At 38.3% G+C, this 22,452-nt stretch overlaps 1 protein-coding gene across 12 annotated transcripts in view; it reads left to right on the top strand.

Annotated features, from left to right (window-relative positions):
* The window catches only part of MYO3B (myosin IIIB), a 201,484-nt gene that overhangs the window by 7,017 nt on the left and 172,015 nt on the right, over positions 1–22,452 (top strand). For all 12 annotated transcript variants that reach the window (XM_027636968.1, XM_027636971.1, XM_027636969.1 and 9 more), the window contains one exon: positions 21,159–21,342. In XM_027636968.1, the coding sequence (XP_027492769.1) occupies positions 21,159–21,342 (184 nt within the window). The remainder of the gene's footprint in view (positions 1–21,158; positions 21,343–22,452) is intronic.

Genomic DNA, 22,452 nt, shown 5'->3' with positions numbered 1-22,452 from the left:
CTTGGAGCTGTATTTCTTAGCTTTTTATTTTTTTCTTTCTCAAGTAATGAAATTAAGCTATTGAGCTAGGCAAAATAGCTGACTCCTGATTTCTTCTTAATACCAAGAATACTGTGAAAGAAAGTTACTGAGAACATGTAATTAAAAATAACAATTACTGACTGTTGTTATTTTGCAGTGGGGCCTTCCTACATTTGTAACAGCACAGCTGTATTTGAGAGGTGTTAATTCCATTCACGGACATTGCCTAAGGGTTGAACTGCCCTGGTGACTGTGGGCTTGTTCAGCCATTTCTCCTTCTACTGCAGCGCAGGAACTACTGGCTAGAGAGTGACTTTTGAACTGAGCAGTGCATGGCATGATGAAATACAAATACCTGTGACTGGTAAAATTCTTAGGTATATTTTTTAGTCTCATTTTAGTCTCATTTTCAGTCTCGTTTCCGAAAGAAAATTTGGTGCTTGTTTTCTACAGGCCTTACTCGTTGGCTTCTTTCAAAAGAGTGATTGTTATAAAGCCCACCTTAAAAGCTGTTAGTCTCGAGTTACGAGTTTGTAGTCTTGATGGTTATGATGTGATGCAGTGCCTACAGTACTGGAGGAGGAATAAGCTTTTACAACCTTCATACTATAAGAAAGAATGGATTGTGAGGAGTGCAGCCTGTACTGCTTTCATTATAACTCCTGTCTGAAGAATTGACTCATGGTATACTTCTTCCTACTTGGGTTCTTTGCCAAAAATATAAAATGGTAGCTCTCTTTCTCATCAGGATTCATGGCTCTGTCAGTGTCAACCTATTGTGAAATGGAACCTGGGGATTTCATTATCCAAAAATCAGTTCACTGAAAATATTAATACTGTAGGTAACAGGTTCCAACTAAGGATTTACATATTGTAAGTGTTAGCTCTTTAAAAACCCCCAGAAGTTCTTGCAGGAGTTCTTATGTGTATGTGTGTGTAGTAACAAGAGCAGCTCTTTTGAAGTCATTGTGATAATGGAGCTAATGACAAGACAGTTGGCACTGTCGCGCTAAGGTGATCTTCACCCTTGCAAGACAAAATATAGTTAGATTAGCACATTTTTTGCAGAGATACGCAGTTATCCTTGTGTATAAAAGATTTGACTCCTATTAGCCAGCAGATGCCCGTGTCCTTGACAAAGCTGTCTTTGCAAGATAGATACAGCTATAGAATGTACACTGATCTGTACGGTATGCCACAGTTTCTTCTCCAAAATGCGTTGTGACTTGAAAATATATAAATGTTTTGGGACTAGGTGGAAGATCTTGTGGAGTGTTGTGGTACCTACTCTGGTAAGGCTGCCCTAAGCCCCAAGTATATCAGTTTATCATAGTACCAAGTCAACCTCTATTCTGTCCTTGATGCAGTTCCAGCTCCACAATGGAGGCTGTACTGAACTCCTAGGTATGCAATTGTGCCTGTCTTTGCTGCCTTCCCAGCCTTTCCCCTTTCTTGGACTCAGGTGTGCAAGTCTCAAATAGAGCTTTTTAACTGCAGTCCTGCATCTTGTTCCAGGGGTTCTGTTTTCTATGGCTTTCAGGAGAGAGAAGTTTTTTGCAGAACAGTTTTTTAGCAGGACTCTGTGTCAGTAACATAAAGAATACTGTAAATGTTTTGGTAAAGACTTTATAATATTCTACAGTGCAGGAGGTATCCTGCAAAGGAAGAGGGTGCTTTTTTTTACTGTGGGCTGCTTAAGTACAGCTGTAAGGTGGACACTTAATAGAGATTTGAGATTCATATGGAAATGGTGTCCTGTATATAAAAATAGGCTGGGCTCTTATTTAGGTATCAGAAGGTAGAGACATCTCTGGCACTTTTTTGTGGATAATAAAGGAAAATATAGAAATATTTAGGGAACATTTGTTTCTTGGCATTGAAATCTGAAACAACAAAATGGTGCTTTAAAACAGTTTGAAAGAGCACTGTCTCTGGTCTTCATGATTTCCTGGGTAGGCATAGAACTAGAAGAGTGATGCTGATCCCAAAAGGAACCTTGTCTTTGCATTTGACTACTGCTTGGAAAAAAGCAGAATCCCATCCATTGTTTCATAAATATTTTCCTGCACAAGCAGAATTTTACTGAACTCTGCCTGGTGGAGAGTTTCCTGATTCATGACAGTGTTCTCTGCTACTTCTGCCCTCAGCTTAGGCATTGTGCACATGTCACAGAAAGAGGGAAATGGTTAATGATAGTACAGCTGTAAGAATAATTTGTTCTGTTATTCTTTAGTGACCAGTGCTGTTGACAGTTCTCATCTCTTCCGTGGTCTTCCTACTTCTGCTATCCTCTGTTGTCCAGCTTAGCATGAACTGAAGGGTAGAAGGGTGGTTAGTTTGGGCCTGAAAGACAAGCAGGACAGGAGGTTTCAGTAACTCTTCTCTCTTGCAGATCTTTCCTTACGATAAACAGAGAGAAAATGGAAATGGAGAATAGCCTAGTGTGGTACAATGATTTTCAGAGAAAAGGTTACCTGTAGGGTTAAGAAGGCCTGAGGGTCAGTCCTCTGAACATACCAAGACTCCGGCAGGTGGTAGAAAATTATTTGCTTGCAAATGATTAGCAGCTCACCACATTTTGCAGGATCTGTCACCTTACTGAGGCTTTTATTTTAAAAACCATTTTAAACAGCTATTCTTCAGCACAGGTGATGTTTTTATTTAGGAAAAGGAGAAATTATTGGAAAGTTCCCTGTCCCTGTTATTGCATATTTTTTAATACTGTAGGATTAGCCAGAAAAACCTGGAGGCATAGGGAGAGCAGAAGCTGTTCCCTTCAGGTTCCTTCGGGTTTCTGATCTCTGAATATGTTAGCTGGACATTCTGGATGTAACTAGTGTTCACTGACCTCCTCTGTGCCATGGGACAGTGCTGTTATGTTATGGTACATCCATACAGCTTGTCACTGAGCTATTTGTTACACCATTCTATTTGCTCTACCGAGTTGCTATAAAATGTGTCCTGAAAAAGAAGTAAATTAAAAGCCTTATTTCTGATATTGAAAGAATGCAGTATTGCTGTTGATAATTTTCCTGGATGTATGGGGAATAAACTCAGTCTGAGTGTGTGAAGTAGGAGGCTTTGTGAAAGATGTAGAGTGGGATGGCAGTTTTCATGTCTCCTTGTATATTTTTTACACTGTATTTTAGACCTACTGGAGGGCTGAATGATAGATGTGATTAATTCCACCTCACTTGAAAGAAGAGGGCATGTTTGGTGCACATCATGTTGTCTTCACTTGTTCTCTCATCGTTTCTGTGAATAGTAACATGGATGATCTTTAAAATTTGTGTGTAGCCTGTGAAATGGATACAAAGACCTGTCAGATTACCTTTCCTAATACATTTTCTTCTGAGGAAACAAACCTAACATAAATGTCACTTGCAGTATGAGCAACTGCAGCAGGTGGAGCATTGAATTAATGGTTCTGAGAGGCAAGCCAGGAGAGATTATGAGATAAATACAGTAGATATGGTACATAATTCAACATTTTTTTCATGATTAAAAATGAATTCAAGGAAAAATAGTACATCTTCAAAAAGTTAGAGTACTTGAAAATGGCTTATCTTTTGTGCTTTTTGAAAAGTCTTAAAAAAATCATTTAAACTATATTTATAGGGAAAATTCCCCATTAGTTTAATTAGAAGGATATTTTTCAGCTCTTGGTCTTACATTCTTTTGTAATGCACATTTTGAATGTGCTGAAAGGTAAGGAATTTGCTTATAAGATATACTTGGTACAATGCCTCACGTTTTGTGGCAAGGCACTGTTTCAGTGAAAAATTATTATAAAACTAAACTGATTGCTGTATTGAAAATTATATATATATATTCATCAAATGCAGAGAAAGGACTAGTGTTAGAGTAAGTGACTCGAGTTTAACATTTGATAATATATAGGAAGGTGATATGAGTGCAGCTCCCTTTCAGGTGTTTGTTTCATAGTTACAGAAGAAATTTATATGCTGGCAGAAGGTTTGGAGGCTCTGCAGAAGTCAGCTAACAATAAACTAAAGGAATATGTTGGTGACTCATGTTAGTAGGCTAAGTTGCTTCTCACTAGTGATAGTTTGGCCTCTTTCCAGTTTCAAGAGTTAAGGACTATGACAACTGGCTAATAATATATGTTGTAATACAGAGAAACCAGCTGGTTTAATAGCTGGGCAAAAGGTGGTGGCGTGGTGATTTCTGATGGCTTAAGGTTGTGCAGCTGAGAGCTTCACAGGATTCAGAGGCACTGCTGAGAAAATGCTTCACATTCCCTCATAGCAGCCAACTGGCTGCTGTGAAATGAACACCTTTTTTTTGACCAATCCGCTAAAAGGCCTTTGGAATAGAAAATTCATCTGCTGTCTGAGCTGGAAGGTGAGTGCTCTTTGTAACAGACTAAAAGACTGGGAATGAAACATGTGCAAAAACACCAAAGAATGCGATTTAGAGTACTTGTTAAATCAGGTAATGTGATTTCAGCTGTAAACAGTTGTGGTGATGAAAGCACACCTACTTCCCCCTTCATAAATTAGGGTGGTCTTTCCAGGTGTAAAAGTCTGTGTCCAGGGGCACGTTCTTTGCAATCTGATTAGCTCCACAAGAACTAAAGGGGAGAAAACATCATTTTGGCCTTCGGGGTATACTGTGGACAAGAGGGCTGCAGTGGTGCCACTTTCTCAAGGTATGATTTTTGGTAGAGCTATCTTAAGGTTTCTTTATATTTGCCTCCACATGCTGCAGTCATTCCTCCTGATTCCTAGCAAGGTGTTCCTGAAGTGCAAAATCATGAGGTGGCTGTAGCTGCCAAATACTAGTTAGTTCCAGTTTTCAGAGAGTTCTCTGGAGAAAATTAATCTTTCTCTTATGATTGGCAGTATCAGCTCGGTCTGACATCTGATTAACCTGCTGCTAATGCATGCTCAAACCTGAGTATTGCACCAGTTTCTGTTCTACTCTTAGGTGCATTTTACCATGAGCTGACTGGATAAAGGGAATGTTAACCACATGGGAAGGAAGGACTACAAGCAGCTGCTCAGGGAGCAGTGACAGAAGCTCTGGTAACAAGCAGGTGAGGCAGGAAGAAGGTAGTATAATCTTAAATGAAAGTGAAACTGGAAACCCCCTGGGACTGAGAGCCAGCAGTCAGCACTGCACAGTAAAGCAGTGCGAGGCTTGCAAATGAGGTGTTTGAAAGTCAGGAAGCTGGCAGTAGAGGACCTTCAGGACCTGCTGAAGCAGCTGGAGCCAGCAATCAACACTGCAGTGCTTCGAGGGTCAATAAATTATTTTTTTTGTTTTTACGTGTTGGGGCTCTGGAGGTGGTGTTTGCCTTAATTACTGTTGTCACTCAGAGGCACAGAGGGAAGGAATTCGCTGCACACAATTGTTTCTAGAGCTGTAAAAAGTCATGCTGTACTTCTGAAACAGGTCTGTTTCTATCTTCCACACTCTTCCCCACTCCAGTAGCAAGCTCTTACAGTAAGGTACCATTCCTGGAGCTTTCACCTTTCTTTTCATCGCCCACTTGGTTACTGTCTCCATGTTCGCAGTCTTTCATAAGAGGGACCACGGTCATTGTGGTGTTGTCATGTGTTCCTACAGTTACCCACAGGCTCATTGTACTTTTAAAGAGGGTTGGAGAGTAAGTTTAGTGTTTTCCTCTAAAAATTCTGCTCTTTTGTCATGCTTTCTTCTCTATTCTGAATGCAGTCAGTTACAGATACATAATCTGCCTGTCCTAAATTAAATAATTAAGGGTCAGAAAATTAATGGAAAAATTACATGGTTATGTTTCTGTTTGTATATCATTGTGGCAGCACTCCAGGCACTACTTGAAGTCACACCAGTGTCATAGTCACAAGAAGTTGCATGAATTGCTGCTGCTGGGACTATTTTTTCTGAGGAATGTCATAAACATAATGGTACTACTAGGAGAAATCTATTATACTCAATGTTTAATAGTTGTCAGGTAACCTATGGTGTAGTTTTCATTCTTTATTTATTCTAATTTTTCTGAGTCTTAACAGTGGTACATCTGGAAAGATGCAGAAAGCTTTGTAGTAGTGTGAAGTTCTAATGGTGAAAATTTCTGTAAATTTTGGATGGTGCAAGTATATAAACCTTATTTATCTGCCTGAAATATGGAGTTATCTTTCAAAGTAAATTTGAAATTCTCTTGTACTTTTGTACAGGAAAGGGAAATTATTAGGATTGGTTCAGGAGACATTCAGAATTGAAGGAAAGATCTTTTCTGGTCCTTTACTGAACAGAAGTGACAAGGCTATATTCGTCCTTATTAAAGTCTTGATGACAAATGAATATGAATATTTCATCAGCCGGAAGAATACTTTGTTGTTGTTCAGACTTAGTCTTATGCTTTCATGAACTCTAGAGACAACAAATACAAATCAGAATAATTTTATAATTTGCAGCAAAGACTAATTTTGTTAAACAATACATAGTAAATTGCCAGAATTTTGCAGGAACTGTTTATTTAATAGAAAGAAGAAAATAATTAAATTTGAAAATAGTTTTTGGGAGAGAGGAATTTTAAAAGCAGGTTCTGCTTTTCAGTGTGGGGTTTTGTGTAATTAAGTATTGGTTGTCTTAATAATTACTAAACTGAGAACAGGATGTCCTTATGGCCTCGAATGCTTGTTTATTCTCTGTGAAGAAAGAAAAGAAAAAGAAAAAAGGAGTTTGCTTACCTGAAAATGTTTGTCTTACAAGTTCCACACCACATTGCTTTTGATTTCAATGTACGTTTTCTATATAAACAGTATCTAATGTAAGATATAGACTTTAAAGTTTAGTCTGAGAGTCTGTGAACCCTGACAGTTATTACCAGGCAATACTGTAGCATACAAACCTTCAATTGTCTTCCTTTAAGAAGGTGAAAATAGTGACCATGAGAAAAATTCATCTGGCTCATGTGTTAATAGGGCTGTTTGATCTCACTGCTTTTGTGTCTTGATATGTGCTCAAGGGTCTGTAGATCTGTAGATCTCACTACTCTTTGGTTTGAAAAATGTGCAAGTTTTTGCATGATCTGAGGGAGGCTGGCCTAAAAAGGGCTTGGGTAAAGTACCAGCAGGGACTGCAGCGAGGACTGGGCTTCCCTGTGAGGGCAGGTGAGCCGGGAGCCACGGTGCCAGCGAGGCAGCAAGGCCAGTGGCCACACTGAGTGTGGGGCATCTGGCAGGACACCAGCCAGGCAGGGGGGCAGGCCCAGGGATGGCAGCCAGAGTTGGCTAACAGTCCAATGACTGCCAGGTGAGTCTGTAGCAAGAAGGCAGACTCAAGGTCTGTTGAGGAGATCAAGTCCATGGTTGGTGCTTGGGTCTGGATGAATGGGGTACATGCTCAGACAGCAGCATGGCTGTAGGATGGCTCGGCCGGGGACCAAGGATGATAGCTTCCACTTAAATGTAGCTCCCAAGAGAGGTAAATGCCCTGATAATTACATTGCAAAATCATGTAATCCACTGTGCTGTGCGTGCTGGGCATTATTCTGGGCAGGTTGTTGCAGTTGATAAACAGTTTTGCATGCTGATCTTCCTTGAGTCAGAGTTCACATTCCTGTCTGCAGCAGGTCTGTTTTCTCCTAATGTTTTGGATTCCTGAACACGCTCATTATGTCGGAGTACAGCCCACTCAAGACAGGAGTCATTCTGGTGAGGATGACTTCAGTTGCTGACACAATCTAATTGCCTTGTCAAGGATTAATTCTGGATTTTACAGTACTTTCCTTAAGATCTTTATTGGGGACCTATTTAACTATTAAACTTGCATGATTGTCTCCGTCTTTTGACAGCCGCATTTTTAAAGTGTTTTCTTTGTACATGTAGTGAAACTCAAACCTCTAAAGGGTTTAATTTTTACATAGAACACCATATAACTTCTGATTTTGTGACATTGCAGTGCACTTCCTGTGCTGTACTTCCTTTCTACATCAGATTTAGCAAATACATCAACTGCTTCAGAATCTGACTGGCATCTGAGGGATTTTCTCTTCCTTTTTCAGTAAAAATCAATAGTTGAAAGTACAGAATGAACTGTGGGTTACAACTCCTCATTTTTTCTCCTCCTTTTTTCTTCTTGCAGTCCAGGAAGCCTGTGAATACTTTCTGATGTCACTGTGGGTTTGAGGTCTTTGAAAGAGAGAATTATTGCTTAGAGAACAAGTCCAGCAGAACATGGCTTTCACTAACCTGTCTCTGTAAGATGAGTTGGTTTTTTTCCTCTGGAAGCTAAGATACATGAATTTGCACTTTGAAACCATTCGTTTTACTCTGTGACCTCTCTCTGGATGACCTTCCTCAGCTGTGATGAGAGGAAAGCATTGTGCACAGTCTGTAATGTTATTTCCTAGTGTTTGCAATAGTACCTTTGCTTCCAAACTCATGAATGTAGTGTTTGCCCTGTGTTCTAGACTGAATTAGGCAAGGGATCTATAGTCTTACCTTGGCAATGCTTTGTTACAGCATCCTTCAAAAATAAGATTGCATGCTAAACCAGTGTCTAACTGCAGCAATGTTCATTATTGTCACACACAGCTTCTGTTAGAAGGCCCAGTTAAGTGAGACACGTCTTGATCCCATTTATGTGTCTGCTCTTAAAGGATGGTTGTTAGCTTACAATATAACAAACTACGAAAAACTAAATGTTAACATTTAGAGAGGATTTTTTTCTGAGGTTTGACCATTTTCCAGCTAATGTTATGCTTCCCAGTAGACTAACAGGTTGTGAAAAGTTGGGCAAAATGTGAATAATAAAGTGTTTTACAGGGCAGATGAGACTCTTCACAGGAGCAGTCAGCCTCTCCAGAAGGTGGAAAGCAGTAGTTTGATGGAGAAACAGGTTACTTCCTTCTTAGAGAAATGACTAGTAGTTTGTGTTTTAGGGGTTCAGACAAAGGTGAATTGCCCAAGAGATAGGGATGGATTATGAAGCAAAAATGGTTGCCAGAGTAGGATTCCCTTCTGTGAGGGGTATATGAGCTGAAAAAGAGCTGTGAGTTTATTAGAAAAGACCTTTCAAGGCTGATCTGAATCTAGATGGATGTAGACTTGTATTTTTTTTCTTTAAATTCTGTTCTCTTTTGATTTCACAAACCTCGGTAAACTGCATTATTGTGATCTTATTGTGGATACAATAAATGAATCCTTTTATTAGCCATTTATGTTGATCTGGTTTAGGTGAGGGATGATATCAATGCAGACAAATAACTTAAAGGAATTTGTGCCCACAGTCTCTTGCAATCCATACATAGTACTGAACTGCTTTTAGGCAGCCAGCAGCCCGAATTATTTCTTAGAAGCTCTAAAGATAGTGGAGTTGCACAGGTCAATACACAAGCCAGTAACTCAGTGTCTAAGGAGGAGAGGTATTTCCATTGCTGAAACGGAAATCTCTCTGGAATGCTAGTGAGAAACCCAGGGATTGCAAAGGAGTATGAATGAAGGATGTTATCACACATTTTACAAATTGGGAAACTAGAGTTAGAGAAAAGTGAGATAATTTTTCTGGGGTAGGCACAAAAATATTCTGTCTTGATACCTTAGCTTGTTCCTATACCATCTTTCAGGATCAGGTTTCTTCCATCTCCTGTTAGTGCTTCCCATATGGTGGTTGCCTTCACTAATATAAAAGTTGAACAGACTGTTAGGTCAGCATGCCTCTGAGATAACATCCCATTTTAGAATTAGTTCAGCTTTCATTAGTGAATTAACTGAACATTTAAATATTTATGACTATCTCAGATGTCTACTACAACAAGAAATAAATAATTCATTATAGAAAATTACCTCTGTACAATTGATACCAGAAGGATATAAATCAGATATGGCAATTTCCAAAGAAGCAATATCTTGTTTTTGTTGGAACACCCTCAAGTGAGTATCTTTTTGAGGCAACCATTGCTTTTCTGAGCTGGGTAACAAACCTTCCATTGTGTGAGTAGTAGTGATGGGAGAAAGTCTGTTTACAGAAATATGCGTATAGTGAAAGTCTGTCAACACTTGGGACAATTCAGTGAATCTGTGTACAGTATATAATTTCTGTTTGATATTGGGAAGTTTTTTGTGTAAATCTGTCAGACTGCAAGCATCACTTTGTATGGGGTTGTATCTGCCTTATCTGTTATACTTCCATTTTTGGAGATAGGTTGAAATAAACTTTACACCTGCCAAAAGCTAACAAAGAGGAAAAATTTAATTGTGATGAGTGAGTGGCATTAAATAAAGGATTGAATACTCAGCGTGACAAGCCAATTATCAAACTTTAAACTTAAACTGGGAAGCTAGACTTCAGTGGGAGGTTTTGATCACATAGTGTGTTTGAAGAGGAGTGACCTAACAAGGCAGGCCAGAAGATTAAAGGAGAGGGATTCATATCAGCCATTTTGAAAGAAAATCAGCATCTGTTTTCACAAAAAGGATGCATTCTCCAGAGATCAGGAGGAGTGACTTAGAAAAGAAAAGCAAATATGTTTCAGGGTAAATGGCACAAGCTTTAAAGAAGAGACGGGGGACTCCTGGTTATAGTCAGTTAGAAGGTGAAAGTGTTTGAGATGTCAGGAAGCTGAGACAATGTAGTCAAAACAAGATGTCTGTTGGTTTGACTGTTTATTTATGTTCCTTGTAATAGGTGAAGTAAAGGGGTTTTCAGAAACCCTGTTAAGTCTGTGCATATATCTATTTCACCTCACACGTCTTTAAAAATGGCCTTGTGGAGTTGAGAGCATTTCAAGGCACTGGAGAACAGGCTGTCAGCAAACCTCTGTGTCTGGCTGAGCTAGTCCACAAAGTCACGTGTCTGACAAGAGAAACTGAAATGCACGTACTGTGAGCTTCCAGGGACACTGACAGACAGCAAACCAGGGGGCTCTGCACTGTTATCTTGGGACAGCTCATGAGGCTTCTGTGAGGGCCCTTGCAATGGAACAGTGCTGTAATGTTTAGAGCTGTAGCTTGGGGTGTCTGTGTAGGAGACACATTTCAATACAAGATATTACTGTTGAAAGGTACTAGTTTGTCCAATTTGTAAACAGAGAACCTAAAGCCTATATAAGATAAGATTTCTGCAGTACAGGAAGTGAATTATAGTCAAGAATGTCCCTTGAGTTCTCCAAACTCCTAGGATTGTATTAGAAGTGCAAACTCTATTTATAATGCTATCAAGTAAAAGGAGCATCCTAATTACACCACATCACTCGTACCATATAAAAATAGCTTTCTTGAGTGGATAATGCCAGTGTCTGTTTTGCTCATCATGCTTTTATTCTGCTTCAAACTTCGCTCTTTTAGCAGGTACTCTCTGTTTAAAGAGAGTTAGGATCTCGGGCTATTTGCAGAGGGTATCCTTACTGAAGAGAAATGACCCATTGCTGTAGGAAGTGATAGAACATAATGGCTGAAGGTACAGCATTGTTAAAAATGTGATGTAAACATAGCACAGTAGATCCTGTTTCATATTGTCTGTACAATCTGATTTACTTTTACTTTACCTTAGCTGATATCTCAGTGCTGCTTGTGGTGACATACAACTATATTATCTATTCTCCCTTTCTGTTTTTTCAAGTAGTATCACAAAATGTTTCCTCTTTCAGATTTTGAAAGCCCACAGTATTGAACACAGAGCTGTTCCATAAACTGAATAATATGTATAAAAGAAAACTAAGTAGTACCTAATGAACTGCTAAAGGCTGGTTGTTCTAGGTCACAGTAACTCTACTCAGTGCATGATACACCATTCTTACCTGTCATATTTTCTCTTTGTGAATTAACTTCAGGCATTCTCTTAAGTTTCTTCAGGACTGCAGCAGCCCAAAAGTTAATCTAGGGAAAAAGGCCAGTTTGGTACTTCGTTCTGTGTTTAAATTCTATTGTGAAAGTTCATGGGCAATTTTGTTGTTGTTATTAAATTGTTCTCTCTTCAGGATCACAGCTCTTGGAGGTGTTAACCTCCTTCAAATCCCCTGGATCAGTAGGAGTTGAAATGGATTAGTGCTTCTCAGTGTGAAATATCTGGCAGGAGCAAGCTCTGACAATTTTTGCTCTTGTCCATATTGGCATCTACTTTTCTTCTGGGGTGCTAGTACCTTTTCACTTAATAGGATAGCTGAGTATTTTGGTGATGTGTTTTTGTAACAGCAGACATCAGGCCTAAATGTCAATTGTGTAGACTTTCAGGCATCTTCCGTTGTGTGACAAAGACAAATCAGATCTTTCTTATTGAAGACCGTATATCAGAGCATGTAGTAAAGTGGACCAAGGTCTAAATTAGTCTTTGAAATTACAAAGCCGCACTTTTTACGGGGAGAATCAGAGTGCTGCAGCAGTACTGTTTGCTACTCAAGTCACAATATACAAACGCATAAACCAAGAAGATAAGAAAAGGTCCATCAGTGGTTATATCAGTTTGCTAACACATTGATCTTTCTGCTTTCCTTAAATATTAACAAATGGTAAGATCTGTTTGGGGTTCAGATCAGCAAAAAAACAAAGTTGGTTTTGTTACTCCCTGTATGTTAAGGGGTCATTAGATAACATACACAGGTGTAACAGCTCTGAGCAGCTTCTGTATATATCATTATCTGTCTTTTCTACCTATGTGTACCCCCAAAACCCTAACTGATTTTCAAGTCCAGTAATTCACTATGAGCAGCAGTGGGTATTGGCATTGTCCCTTTGTCAGTCTTTTTGGCTGGGAAGATGTCAAGCCAATTGCTCTTGGATTTGCCTTGGTCTTTGTTACAGAGCTCAACTTAGATGGCTATAGGCCCAGAGAGCGTAACCCAAATAATACATTTATAATTTATTAAACTTAATTCTTTAAAGGTTCTTTTGATAACTGCTCCGTGAAGATAGCTACTGAAGGAAGTTTAAAATTAATGGATTCTATCTCATATGCCTATTATTATTTTTGAAGCCTGTTAGAGGAGAGAAATTATGCAAATTGGTGTCACGCTAGGCTACTGCACACATGCTGGTAATGCATAACAACGAGCTCACTGATGAAAATGCTTCATCTTAAGCAAGAGTCATTGTCAGTGCCAAGAGATATTCTTTGTACCATGATTAACAGTTTATTATTATTTTTCTTATGGATAAAGGAGAGTATATCTTCTTATTAAAAATCCTCATTAGAATAAAACTGCTGTAAAAGTAATGCTGGAGAACTATGGTGATGAATTATGATTGATTGCATTATACAATTAAGGTATATTGTGAAACAATAGGAAGATTCCTTCAAAATATTAAGCAGTTGTTGCTCGCTCTCTGTGAATGACGAAGTAACTTTAATTCTTCAGCTTCTGCTTGTAAAGGACTTGATAAATAGATCAAGCTCAGCATCAATTAGTGTCACAATGATCTTCAGTATTAATGAAGTGAAGCTGCTGGGATTGAACCAGTTTATTTGTACCTCCATGACAGCATCTTAAGCTAACACACACTGCGTTGTCTGTCTAGTGCTGGGCATGGGAACCAGTAGGCAGAACACAGTTCTGTGCAGCACTGGGTGATACAAGCTGTCCCTGTGAGGGAGCTATCTCAGTCCTGAGGAATTCGGATATCCTTAGCAGGACATAAATCCAATATAAGATAAGCTGGTTTCAGAAAATAGGTCACTAATGGAAGTTCGCAGTTATTTTCTTCCCAAGTTTATCCTATGCCTGTCTTAGATTTCTTTGTCCTCATCTGTACACAAAGCATATCAAGCTTTCTGATTAAACCGCAGTGAAGAGCCTGGATTTGGTCTAAAGGTCATCGGTCTGTTACAGCCCTTCATCCTTACATTTTAACAATAACACATGTGTTTTGTTTGCCCTGTTAAATTGATGCCAAAGGAGGCAGAGAAAACCTTCTCAGGTATTGGTTTTTTTACACATGGGGACTGTAGCTGGTAGTCACCTGATTTGCCACCTGCAGTTTATAACTGAATGGGCTCATGGGATTATAAGCTTCATTTTAGTGGTGAGTTCACAGCCCGAGGTGAAATTGATGTGTTAGCTGTTAATCATTTGTGACTGCTTTAGTGTATTTTGCTTGTTGGAATTCTGTTTAAATGGCTAATGCAAATAGCATTTATGCAATAGGAATGCCACTGATAAGAACTTATTGTTTGAGTTGTTCTTCTGAACAGTCTTTCAGATATTTGGATTTGGTCTTGAAAAATAATTTCTGAATAATAATTTTTAATTAATTTAATAATTAATCTTGGTAACTGACTAGGTAGATAATTTTATTTGACATTTGGTCCTTGGAGTTGTAGATATGGAACTGATTAATTGGCAGTCAGATAAATGAAATATATCATAGCTCCTTGTGAATGATCAGGGGCTTTATTTTCTGTGGTACTCAAAACTTCAATAGAAGTTTCTGTTGATTTCTCTGTTAGTAGCAAGGTACTCTTTACTTCACGGATAAGACAACTCTCAAAAATACTATGTGCAGGAAGTGGATTTTTGGAATGATTCGATTCTCAGCAAAGCAGTAATTCTTTCATCACTGAATATAATTTTCTGTGTTAGTACCAGTTAGTTTCTTAAATATGTAGTACCTAACAGAAAACCTTGAAAGTGTCATTTTCCATTAATAATACATTTTGCCAATTTTTTGAAAACAAAAGAAAAATCTATTTTTTGCATATAAGTGAGAAGTGCAGGTTTTCTGTACTAATCATCTCTGTGAATTATGCAATCTGCATATGCTGTGACCATTTTCTTGCTTAAATTTCAATGTCAGCAGTGATGTTAGGATATTTATGTTGAACCTTAGTAAAACAGTCTTGAAGTTCCATGAGAAAATCCTTTCTCACAGAAGATTGCATCCACCTTTGACAGAGAAGTAGAAATCCCTGAAATAGATAAGTTCCTACAGTTTTCATAAAAATCTTTGTCAGGCTATAGCAATAAACCATAATATCACTGCTGAGGTGGAATACAGTCTGAACTTTGTGCTTGATACATTCTGCTTTGGTCGTTGTAACCATGTGCTAACAGTGCCAGCTACAGCAAATATTGTCTTTTGGGGATATCAGAGAAAAGAAAGAATGAAAGTTGTTATGATGATATCTTGGGTAAAAGATGCAGATTTATCAAATTCATTAGTTTAACTGCTCGTGAAACAAGTTGCTTTTTGGCTTTCTTAGTTTTGTGAATTACTGTTAACAAATCTTTTCGTTCTAGCTAGGTTTCAGCTTTTGTGCATATTCAATTAGAGAAATTCAACTATGGTAAACCAGAATAAAGCATGTTATATCTATGAAATCCTATGAAAATGAGAGGGATTGAATGATTCTAACAGAAAGAAATTTGATTGCTAATATAATACTACTGACATTGAGGAAGGTTAGATAGAATAATCAAAGCACCAAGAAACTTTCTGAAGTATTAGTGACTATTTATATTAAAAAAGATGGAGTGACTTGAGTTCAACGTCATTTTCAAACCCTCCTATTGTAGAAAGCCCCAGTGGTTGCTTGTTCTGTTCTTGATTGTGCTGTAGATTGAGTCAGTGTTAAGTTTAAGTGTTTAAGTGCATGACCCCATCTGTGCATGTTAAGCAGATCTCTTTAAGGCTAATACTACACTGCTTACAAGTACCATTCAACTACAAAATGGCTTGAGGTGAAGCAAACTGGTATGACTCTTGTATTCGTGTGCAGAAGACATGGAGCCATGGGTCTCTGGTAAGAGGGAAGCAACTGCAAAATTAATTTCTGGGAAGCAAAAAAACTCTGATTTTTTGAGGGAGATGCAGTTATGAAGGACCAAGATGCCAGTAATGTTACTTGGACCCCATGAAAGATGGAAGTTCGTGGAGTGTTATGGCACTTACTTGGGAGTCGCAGGATGAGGTGCTAAATTGTTCTGGAGTAAATTAAATTCTTTGACTCAGTAATAGAGTCAGCAGTGCCTCCTGATCTGACACAGGCCTGCAGGAAAGACTGAAAATGCATACCCAATTAGATTGCAGGGGAGCTGGTCAGAGGCCAAGCTGAACTTTATCTTTGGTAATGCTCCTCCTAGATCTGTTTGTTTATGAAGCTGGCTGATCAGAACAATGTCTTATCCCCCCTCCAGTAGTCATCTTTTCCTATTTGATTTATATGAACAATGCAAAAATGATCAAATGTTATTGGACAAAGGTTAATATTGTACTCATAAACATAAGGGTGCAATAAGAGTTTATTTATAAAGATTTGTAATGCAGCACATTATGATGCAATGAGTCTAAATAAAAACACACACTGGATTGTCTGGACCAGGCACATACATCTTTCCTACCATACATTTTCCGGGATATTAATGGAGAGTTTTCTGGTTTAGATTCAAACATTTGATCCAGGAATTTGAGTTAAGATTATAATCTTACAAGTGCCTTTGGTTCAGAGCTGGTTTAGGAATGGTGGTGTGAAATTTTCAGCATTTGACTAGAGTGTTCAAAAATCAAGCTGTTTGTTCTCTTTATTTCTAGAGAAATAGGTGATATTTAGATTTCTCTGCCATGACATCAGTAGCTGGTTTTGTGGTCAGTTTATTATGGTTGATCCTAGGTTTGGGGTTGTGATTCACGCTGTGATGAACTGGAAGCACAAACAAGACAAAGGAGCAAATATTCACAATGCTTTCGTCAGAGCAAGCATCCAAACGCAATCCATTGCCACTGGTTATAACTCTGTTCTGGTTCTGTGGCTGATACTGCAAGTCTAAAAGCTTAGATTTAGTCCATCCATATAAAGGAAGAAAAAGAAAAGGAAATAGTGAAGATACTCCTGAATTTAAAGGACTTCATGCAGTCAAAGAGAGTGTATGTAAGCACAATTACTAAAAAGTTTGGAAAGTTGGAGTAAGTGGAAAGGCAGAACATGTTTCCCACTTATATTCTTTTCAGTTCTATTCCTCATTGTCCTTTTTTTTTCTTTATGTTGGCCTAGTGAAAAGATGTGACCAGTTAAAGTATAGGGGCTTTTTTGTTTGTAAGTTGTATAGCATCAATAATGGCTTTTGAACGTACTTTTATCCTTCTCCTTCATCTTCTTCTATCACTGACCTTTATCCCGAAAAGAACTATGTACAGCACATTCTGCAGTCTCTCTTCCTGAGACCAACTGAGAACAGTTATGGGATGGTGTGTTGATGGATTCTTTTGTATGCTTCATGTCAAAATATTGACATCCTCTTTGTTTTAACCTAGCCAGTGAGAAACAACAGGAGGAGACTAGCAGAGGAAGCTGTTCTGACTATCGATCTTGTGCCTTCTGTTGGTTCATTAATTCCTCTAACAATTGTTTCTGAGGTAGCTGTCTGTGTGTGACCATTTCTAGCCAGCAGAATAGGGGCTGTCATGGGTGGGTGAAGCCAAAGCTGATAACGTCAACTTTACTTTCTGAATTCTTCTATCTGTGAGTTATTTAATTTAGTGTGGGACCAATATTGAGTTCCCTACAAATTGTGAAATACTTTGCTTTTGAATTTGACAGTCTCTTCTTCCACAGTATTTGTAGATGCCAGAAGTGTATAAGCCAGCTGTTTCACAGGAGACAAGAGGGGTTAGACAAATGGAACATTGCAAAAACTAACCCTCTGCGTGAGTTATTTGTATGGAAACTATATGTTCAATTTCATTTCACTAGTGTTGGCTGGTATTGCTATTTGTCCCTGCCAGCTGTATTAGAATTCAAAACTCTCTAGTATTGTGTGTCGTGACTGTTGGAAGCACCAACCTGGAGCGAGGCTCGTACTAATTTTCAAACCTCTATCTTACTGTAAGCTAGAAGAGGGGGTGTGTTGGAATGCAGAAAGAAATCCATGTTGTGTAGGAGTCGAGCGAGGCAGTACAAAAAAGCAAAAGGACAGTATCTACTCTTATCTTCACTATGGCCCAGTGCAGAGCAGAGCGGGACAATCCCCTCCCTTGACCGACAGGCGATGCTTTGCCTGATGCCCCCCAGGACACAGTTGGCCCTCCTGGCTGCCAGGGCACTGCTGACTCATATTCAACTTGCCATCAACCAGGACCCCCAGGTCCCTTTCTGTGGCACTGCTTTCCAGCCTCTCATTCCCCAGTCTGTATGCATATGGGGTTGTTGCAAAAGTGGTTGTGTTCATACATAACTTTTCACTGTGTAAATAAAAAGTAAATGGCAGCCTGTGTTAAAACAGGGGCATTTTATTTTCTGAAGCTCAGCAAATCGGGAAATAGAAGAAGAGAAGCACAAACTCACCTTATAGGTTCAACTTTTTCCTATAATGTTTACATTTAGTGTTTTTTTTTTTCCTTTTTAATCCAGATTTTAGATTATTGAAGATAATACCAGATACTGTCCTTTTGCTTTTTTGTACTGTAAAATATTCACATCTATCATAGGAATGCAATAATGTCATAAGGGCTAAGGGCACTTTCACTGATGACATATGTAGAGCCTTATTTAGGTATGTATTACTTGAGTCCAGCAAGAGGCTGTTTTAGTTTAAACAGAAGAGGTTTATGGTATGTATTTTGCAAATCTGATTCCATGTAATGCATAAACATGCTACATGTAAATGCTGCTATGTTATCAAAATGCACAAACATGCACACTAAAATTTTTCTTCTGTCCTCCATCATGACTCGTATCTGTAAAAATTATGCATTAGGTTTTATTTTGTCAACAACGTCTTCTAGTATAAAGAAATGCTAATGTGTTTTGAAAAATTGAATGTACCATTTACATATTATTCAGAACAAGAGCAGGCAATGACACTAGATTGTCCAGAAAATGATGCATGGTACTCTTTGTACAGATGTAATATTGTGTGTCCCTTCAAGCAGCTGTTGAGGATAAATAAGGTTTTCCTTAAAACAAAACAATCTGTATGATAGGGTAGTTGCTACAGTGACAGAGAAATAAATATCAGTCTGTCCTTTCTTTTCTTTGTAAGGTTGCATCAAAACTATTTCCAGTTGATTCTTCCCTGTTTCTTTGCACATGAACATCTGTAATGATTCTCCTAAAGTATTAAAACCACACCTTCAATATGTTATTGTGTTGTTTGTTTTTTTTTCATGAGATACCACTGTTTCCATGTTTGTATTCAACACCACCCTCACCCTGCAAGCAAAACTTGCTCTTAAGTTTGGCTTATCAGGAGCTCCATATCTGTGGCTGCTGTTCTCAGTGCATGTAGTACAGTCTGTTCACTGATTTCAGAGAAGTCTTTCACCTGACCTGCTTCTCTGTTGAGGTACTAAGTGTATGTGTTCAGAATACCATTCTTGATTTGTGGCATGCTGTATTGATCCAAATACTGAGAAACTGTCCTAATAACTTACATTTTTGACCCACGACAGATAAATGACATTGACTCTTGCTTTTTTTTTGCTCTCCCCTTATTTTTTCTTCTATTTCTTGCCTTTTTATTTTTGTGAAGAGACCAAAGCAATTTGATGCGTTGTTTGGCACCAGCTTCAATGCAAATACAGTTTTACCAAGGAGGAAAATAGAGGTTTTCTCTTAATTGTGCCTCCCATTGTTTTATATGAGAGATTATACTACTTCTAACCTGACTTTGGTAATAGCCATATTTTGTGCCTGCTATAGATAAAATACTTTGAGGACACGTAATCATTTTTCTTCTGTAAAGGAACAAAGCATGCAAGTGAGTTTATACACATGCTTCCATTCTGAATATAGTTATACAGACCTGCACTGCGTATAGATTTGCTCATAGGTTGTTTTCTTCTCTATCATGAATAGAAAGCACAATTATTTCTTTAATTAGATTGAAGCGCTTCTGCTTGAATCCCTATTAATTTGTTGGTTTCCGCAACCAGGCTCACATTTCTTTCTGACTAAATTTCTTATGCCGGATAGTTGTCACTGGTGCTAGAAATGGTGAAGAGGTAAGACAGCAGGGTTTTAAAATTATTTCGGGCAGATTTTCACGTATCAGAGATGCTTGGAAAGAAGTGGCTCAAGCCTTAAAGTTCAAGTGTGTGTTGATGTGCTAGTTCATCCATCTCCAAAAATCAGGAGCTTTCACGATCAATGAGTTGTTGTGTTCAATTGCTTTTGTCAAGATTGCACTCTTATTTTTCTCCTGGGTCTCCGACTTTACATCTCCTAGTTAAGCATACAGATAGCTGGTCTATCTACTGACAACCACTAAACAGGCAAATAATTTTTTTTCTGAGAGAACCATTAACCACTGAGCTTCCCTAATAACGATTATTAATATATGAAAGTTAAGTTAATCCCATCTTAAACTTCATCTTTCCTTTCTCTAATTTCAGTTCAGGGACGAGATCTACGTTCTCACTACTTGAAATCCTAAAATGGTATTGTTATTTTCCTAATCACCAGAACTTACCATCTATGTAATTCCAAGGTGGGAAGGAGCTCTTTGCATAGGCTGCAGTGGTCCCTTTGCTTCAGGATCTGCTCAGGAGTGTTTGGGGAAACAAGTCCCCTGACCTGGAGATCTCCTGGACTTGGAGATGCAGTCAGCCACGGTAGTAGACCATAACACACTGTGACTGACATACAGAAACATCTCCAGTGATGGATGTCACCCCAGTGGTGTACCTGTTCCCTATTTTCAAGTGGATTTGTATTTTTTTATACAGTCGCCAACCCAGTCTTAAATTTATTAAAGTAATTATAGGTACCCCTGTTGTAGATAAGTCAGATATAGTGAGATGTTATACCTACTGAAGAACTGTCTGGCAATCTGCAGGGAGCATGACACAAATATATGTAAAAACCATGACATGGCTTTTCAAAGCACAAGAAATAAGACCTCATTTCATAAGCTGTGCTACTCCAATTGTGTAAAATGCCCATTAAAGAGTGTGCAGTAGAGGAAGGGGTTGGATTTTGTCAGAAATTGTTAAAATTTATTTAGAATGGTGCAGCGTGTGGGGCAATGTTTGAAGCAAATAATACATACAGTAAAATAAGGAAAGAGAAGTGGTCCCCAGAGTTTTGTTTCCATCCTTTTCACTGAGTGATCTTACCTTTCTGTCTGGTTTTCATTTATGATTCTATCTGCATTTCTTCTCAAATTTGGACAACATCTGATTTCTTTATCATAAGATGCCGTCTTTAGTACAGAGTTACTTGGGGCTTCCCAATCCATGTATGTCTGCTTTGTTTTCCAGGAAGCCATTGTATGGATTATTTCAATATAATTCCAGTATGATTGGACTAGAATCGTTAGCCGATCCCTCAGATACCTGGGAAATTATAGAGACTATTGGGAAAGGCACTTACGGTAAAGTCTATAAGGTTGCCAATAAGAAAGACGGGAGCCTGGCGGCAGTAAAGATTCTGGATCCTGTCAGTGTAAGTAAAAAATATTAAACTGTAACTTCAGTGTTAATTGAAAAGAATTGTAAACCAGAGTTGAAATGTAAATCAAATGTGTAAGATTTTGAAACATCCAGAAGGGAACAGTTTTGCAGAATGCATGGACCGAAGGAGTGTGTAGTACCAGAAACTGAAAGATGAGCTTACAATTTCATCATCTTATTTGAGTACATAATTTGCCTAGTTTCTATTTTAGGTCTGTGTAATTCTTTTGGTGTAAATTTAGTTATCTGTGCTTGGAGCATGCAAGTGAAGGCACAGAGAATTTCTCATAGGGCCTGCTATAGCAGGGAAAATAAAAGATGCTGTTAAGGTTCTTGTTTTATTCTGTGTACTCTCTGGAAGAATTACTTTTCCCATCACAGAAGCACTGTGAACTTTAGGATATTTTAGAGTTACCTTTTATAAGTAGATAATAGTGTGAGGTAATAGTTAAGATAAAAAGCGAAGAGCACATCTCAGATCCTCAGAGGTCTGTGCCAGCTTTGGTTTTAGTGGGTATTAAATACCTATCTTCCCTTGAGAACCAAGGCCCTAGTTTTCAATAGACGACTTACCTGGCAGCTCTTCAGAATGGGTTGAGCTGGAGTTCGATCACAGCAGTTGTGCTAAGATATTTACTAAAAACATTATACTTCTGTCATCAGTCACTCCTGAAATTCATTGTGGTTTTCTCTTGTATAAATCTGAAGAAGGCACAAGCTTAAATTTTCTAATAGTCACAGTCTGTGCAGAAACAGGGAAAGTTCCATTGCTTGAGCATTGTTCTGAATTGTGACCTGTGTGCTGATATTAAACAGGATCTTGTAGTTGTCACAGAATTCTTCCATTAATAAATAGTTAGTAACCTTTTCTTATTTCATGGTCTGTTGTTTTGTCTCTCTTTCATTGTTTCTGGTGTATGTCTTTCCTCATAAGAATGTTTTTGGTTTTGCCGATGTCCCCTTCGAGGTTTAGTGAAATTGTTCTCTGTTTAATCCCATCTGATGACCATAGAAAAAAAAATAAATCAAAGATTCATATATTTCCATTTAGCTCACATGTTAAAAGTATGCATGATTAAAACCAGGTTAAAAATCATACATG

Source organism: Corapipo altera, unplaced genomic scaffold (genome assembly GCF_003945725.1).
Source record: "Corapipo altera isolate COAL_440 unplaced genomic scaffold, ASM394572v1 45, whole genome shotgun sequence".
NCBI classification, from domain to species: Eukaryota; Metazoa; Chordata; class Aves; order Passeriformes; family Pipridae; genus Corapipo; species Corapipo altera.
This window is presented reverse-complemented; position numbering and strand designations above follow the sequence as displayed.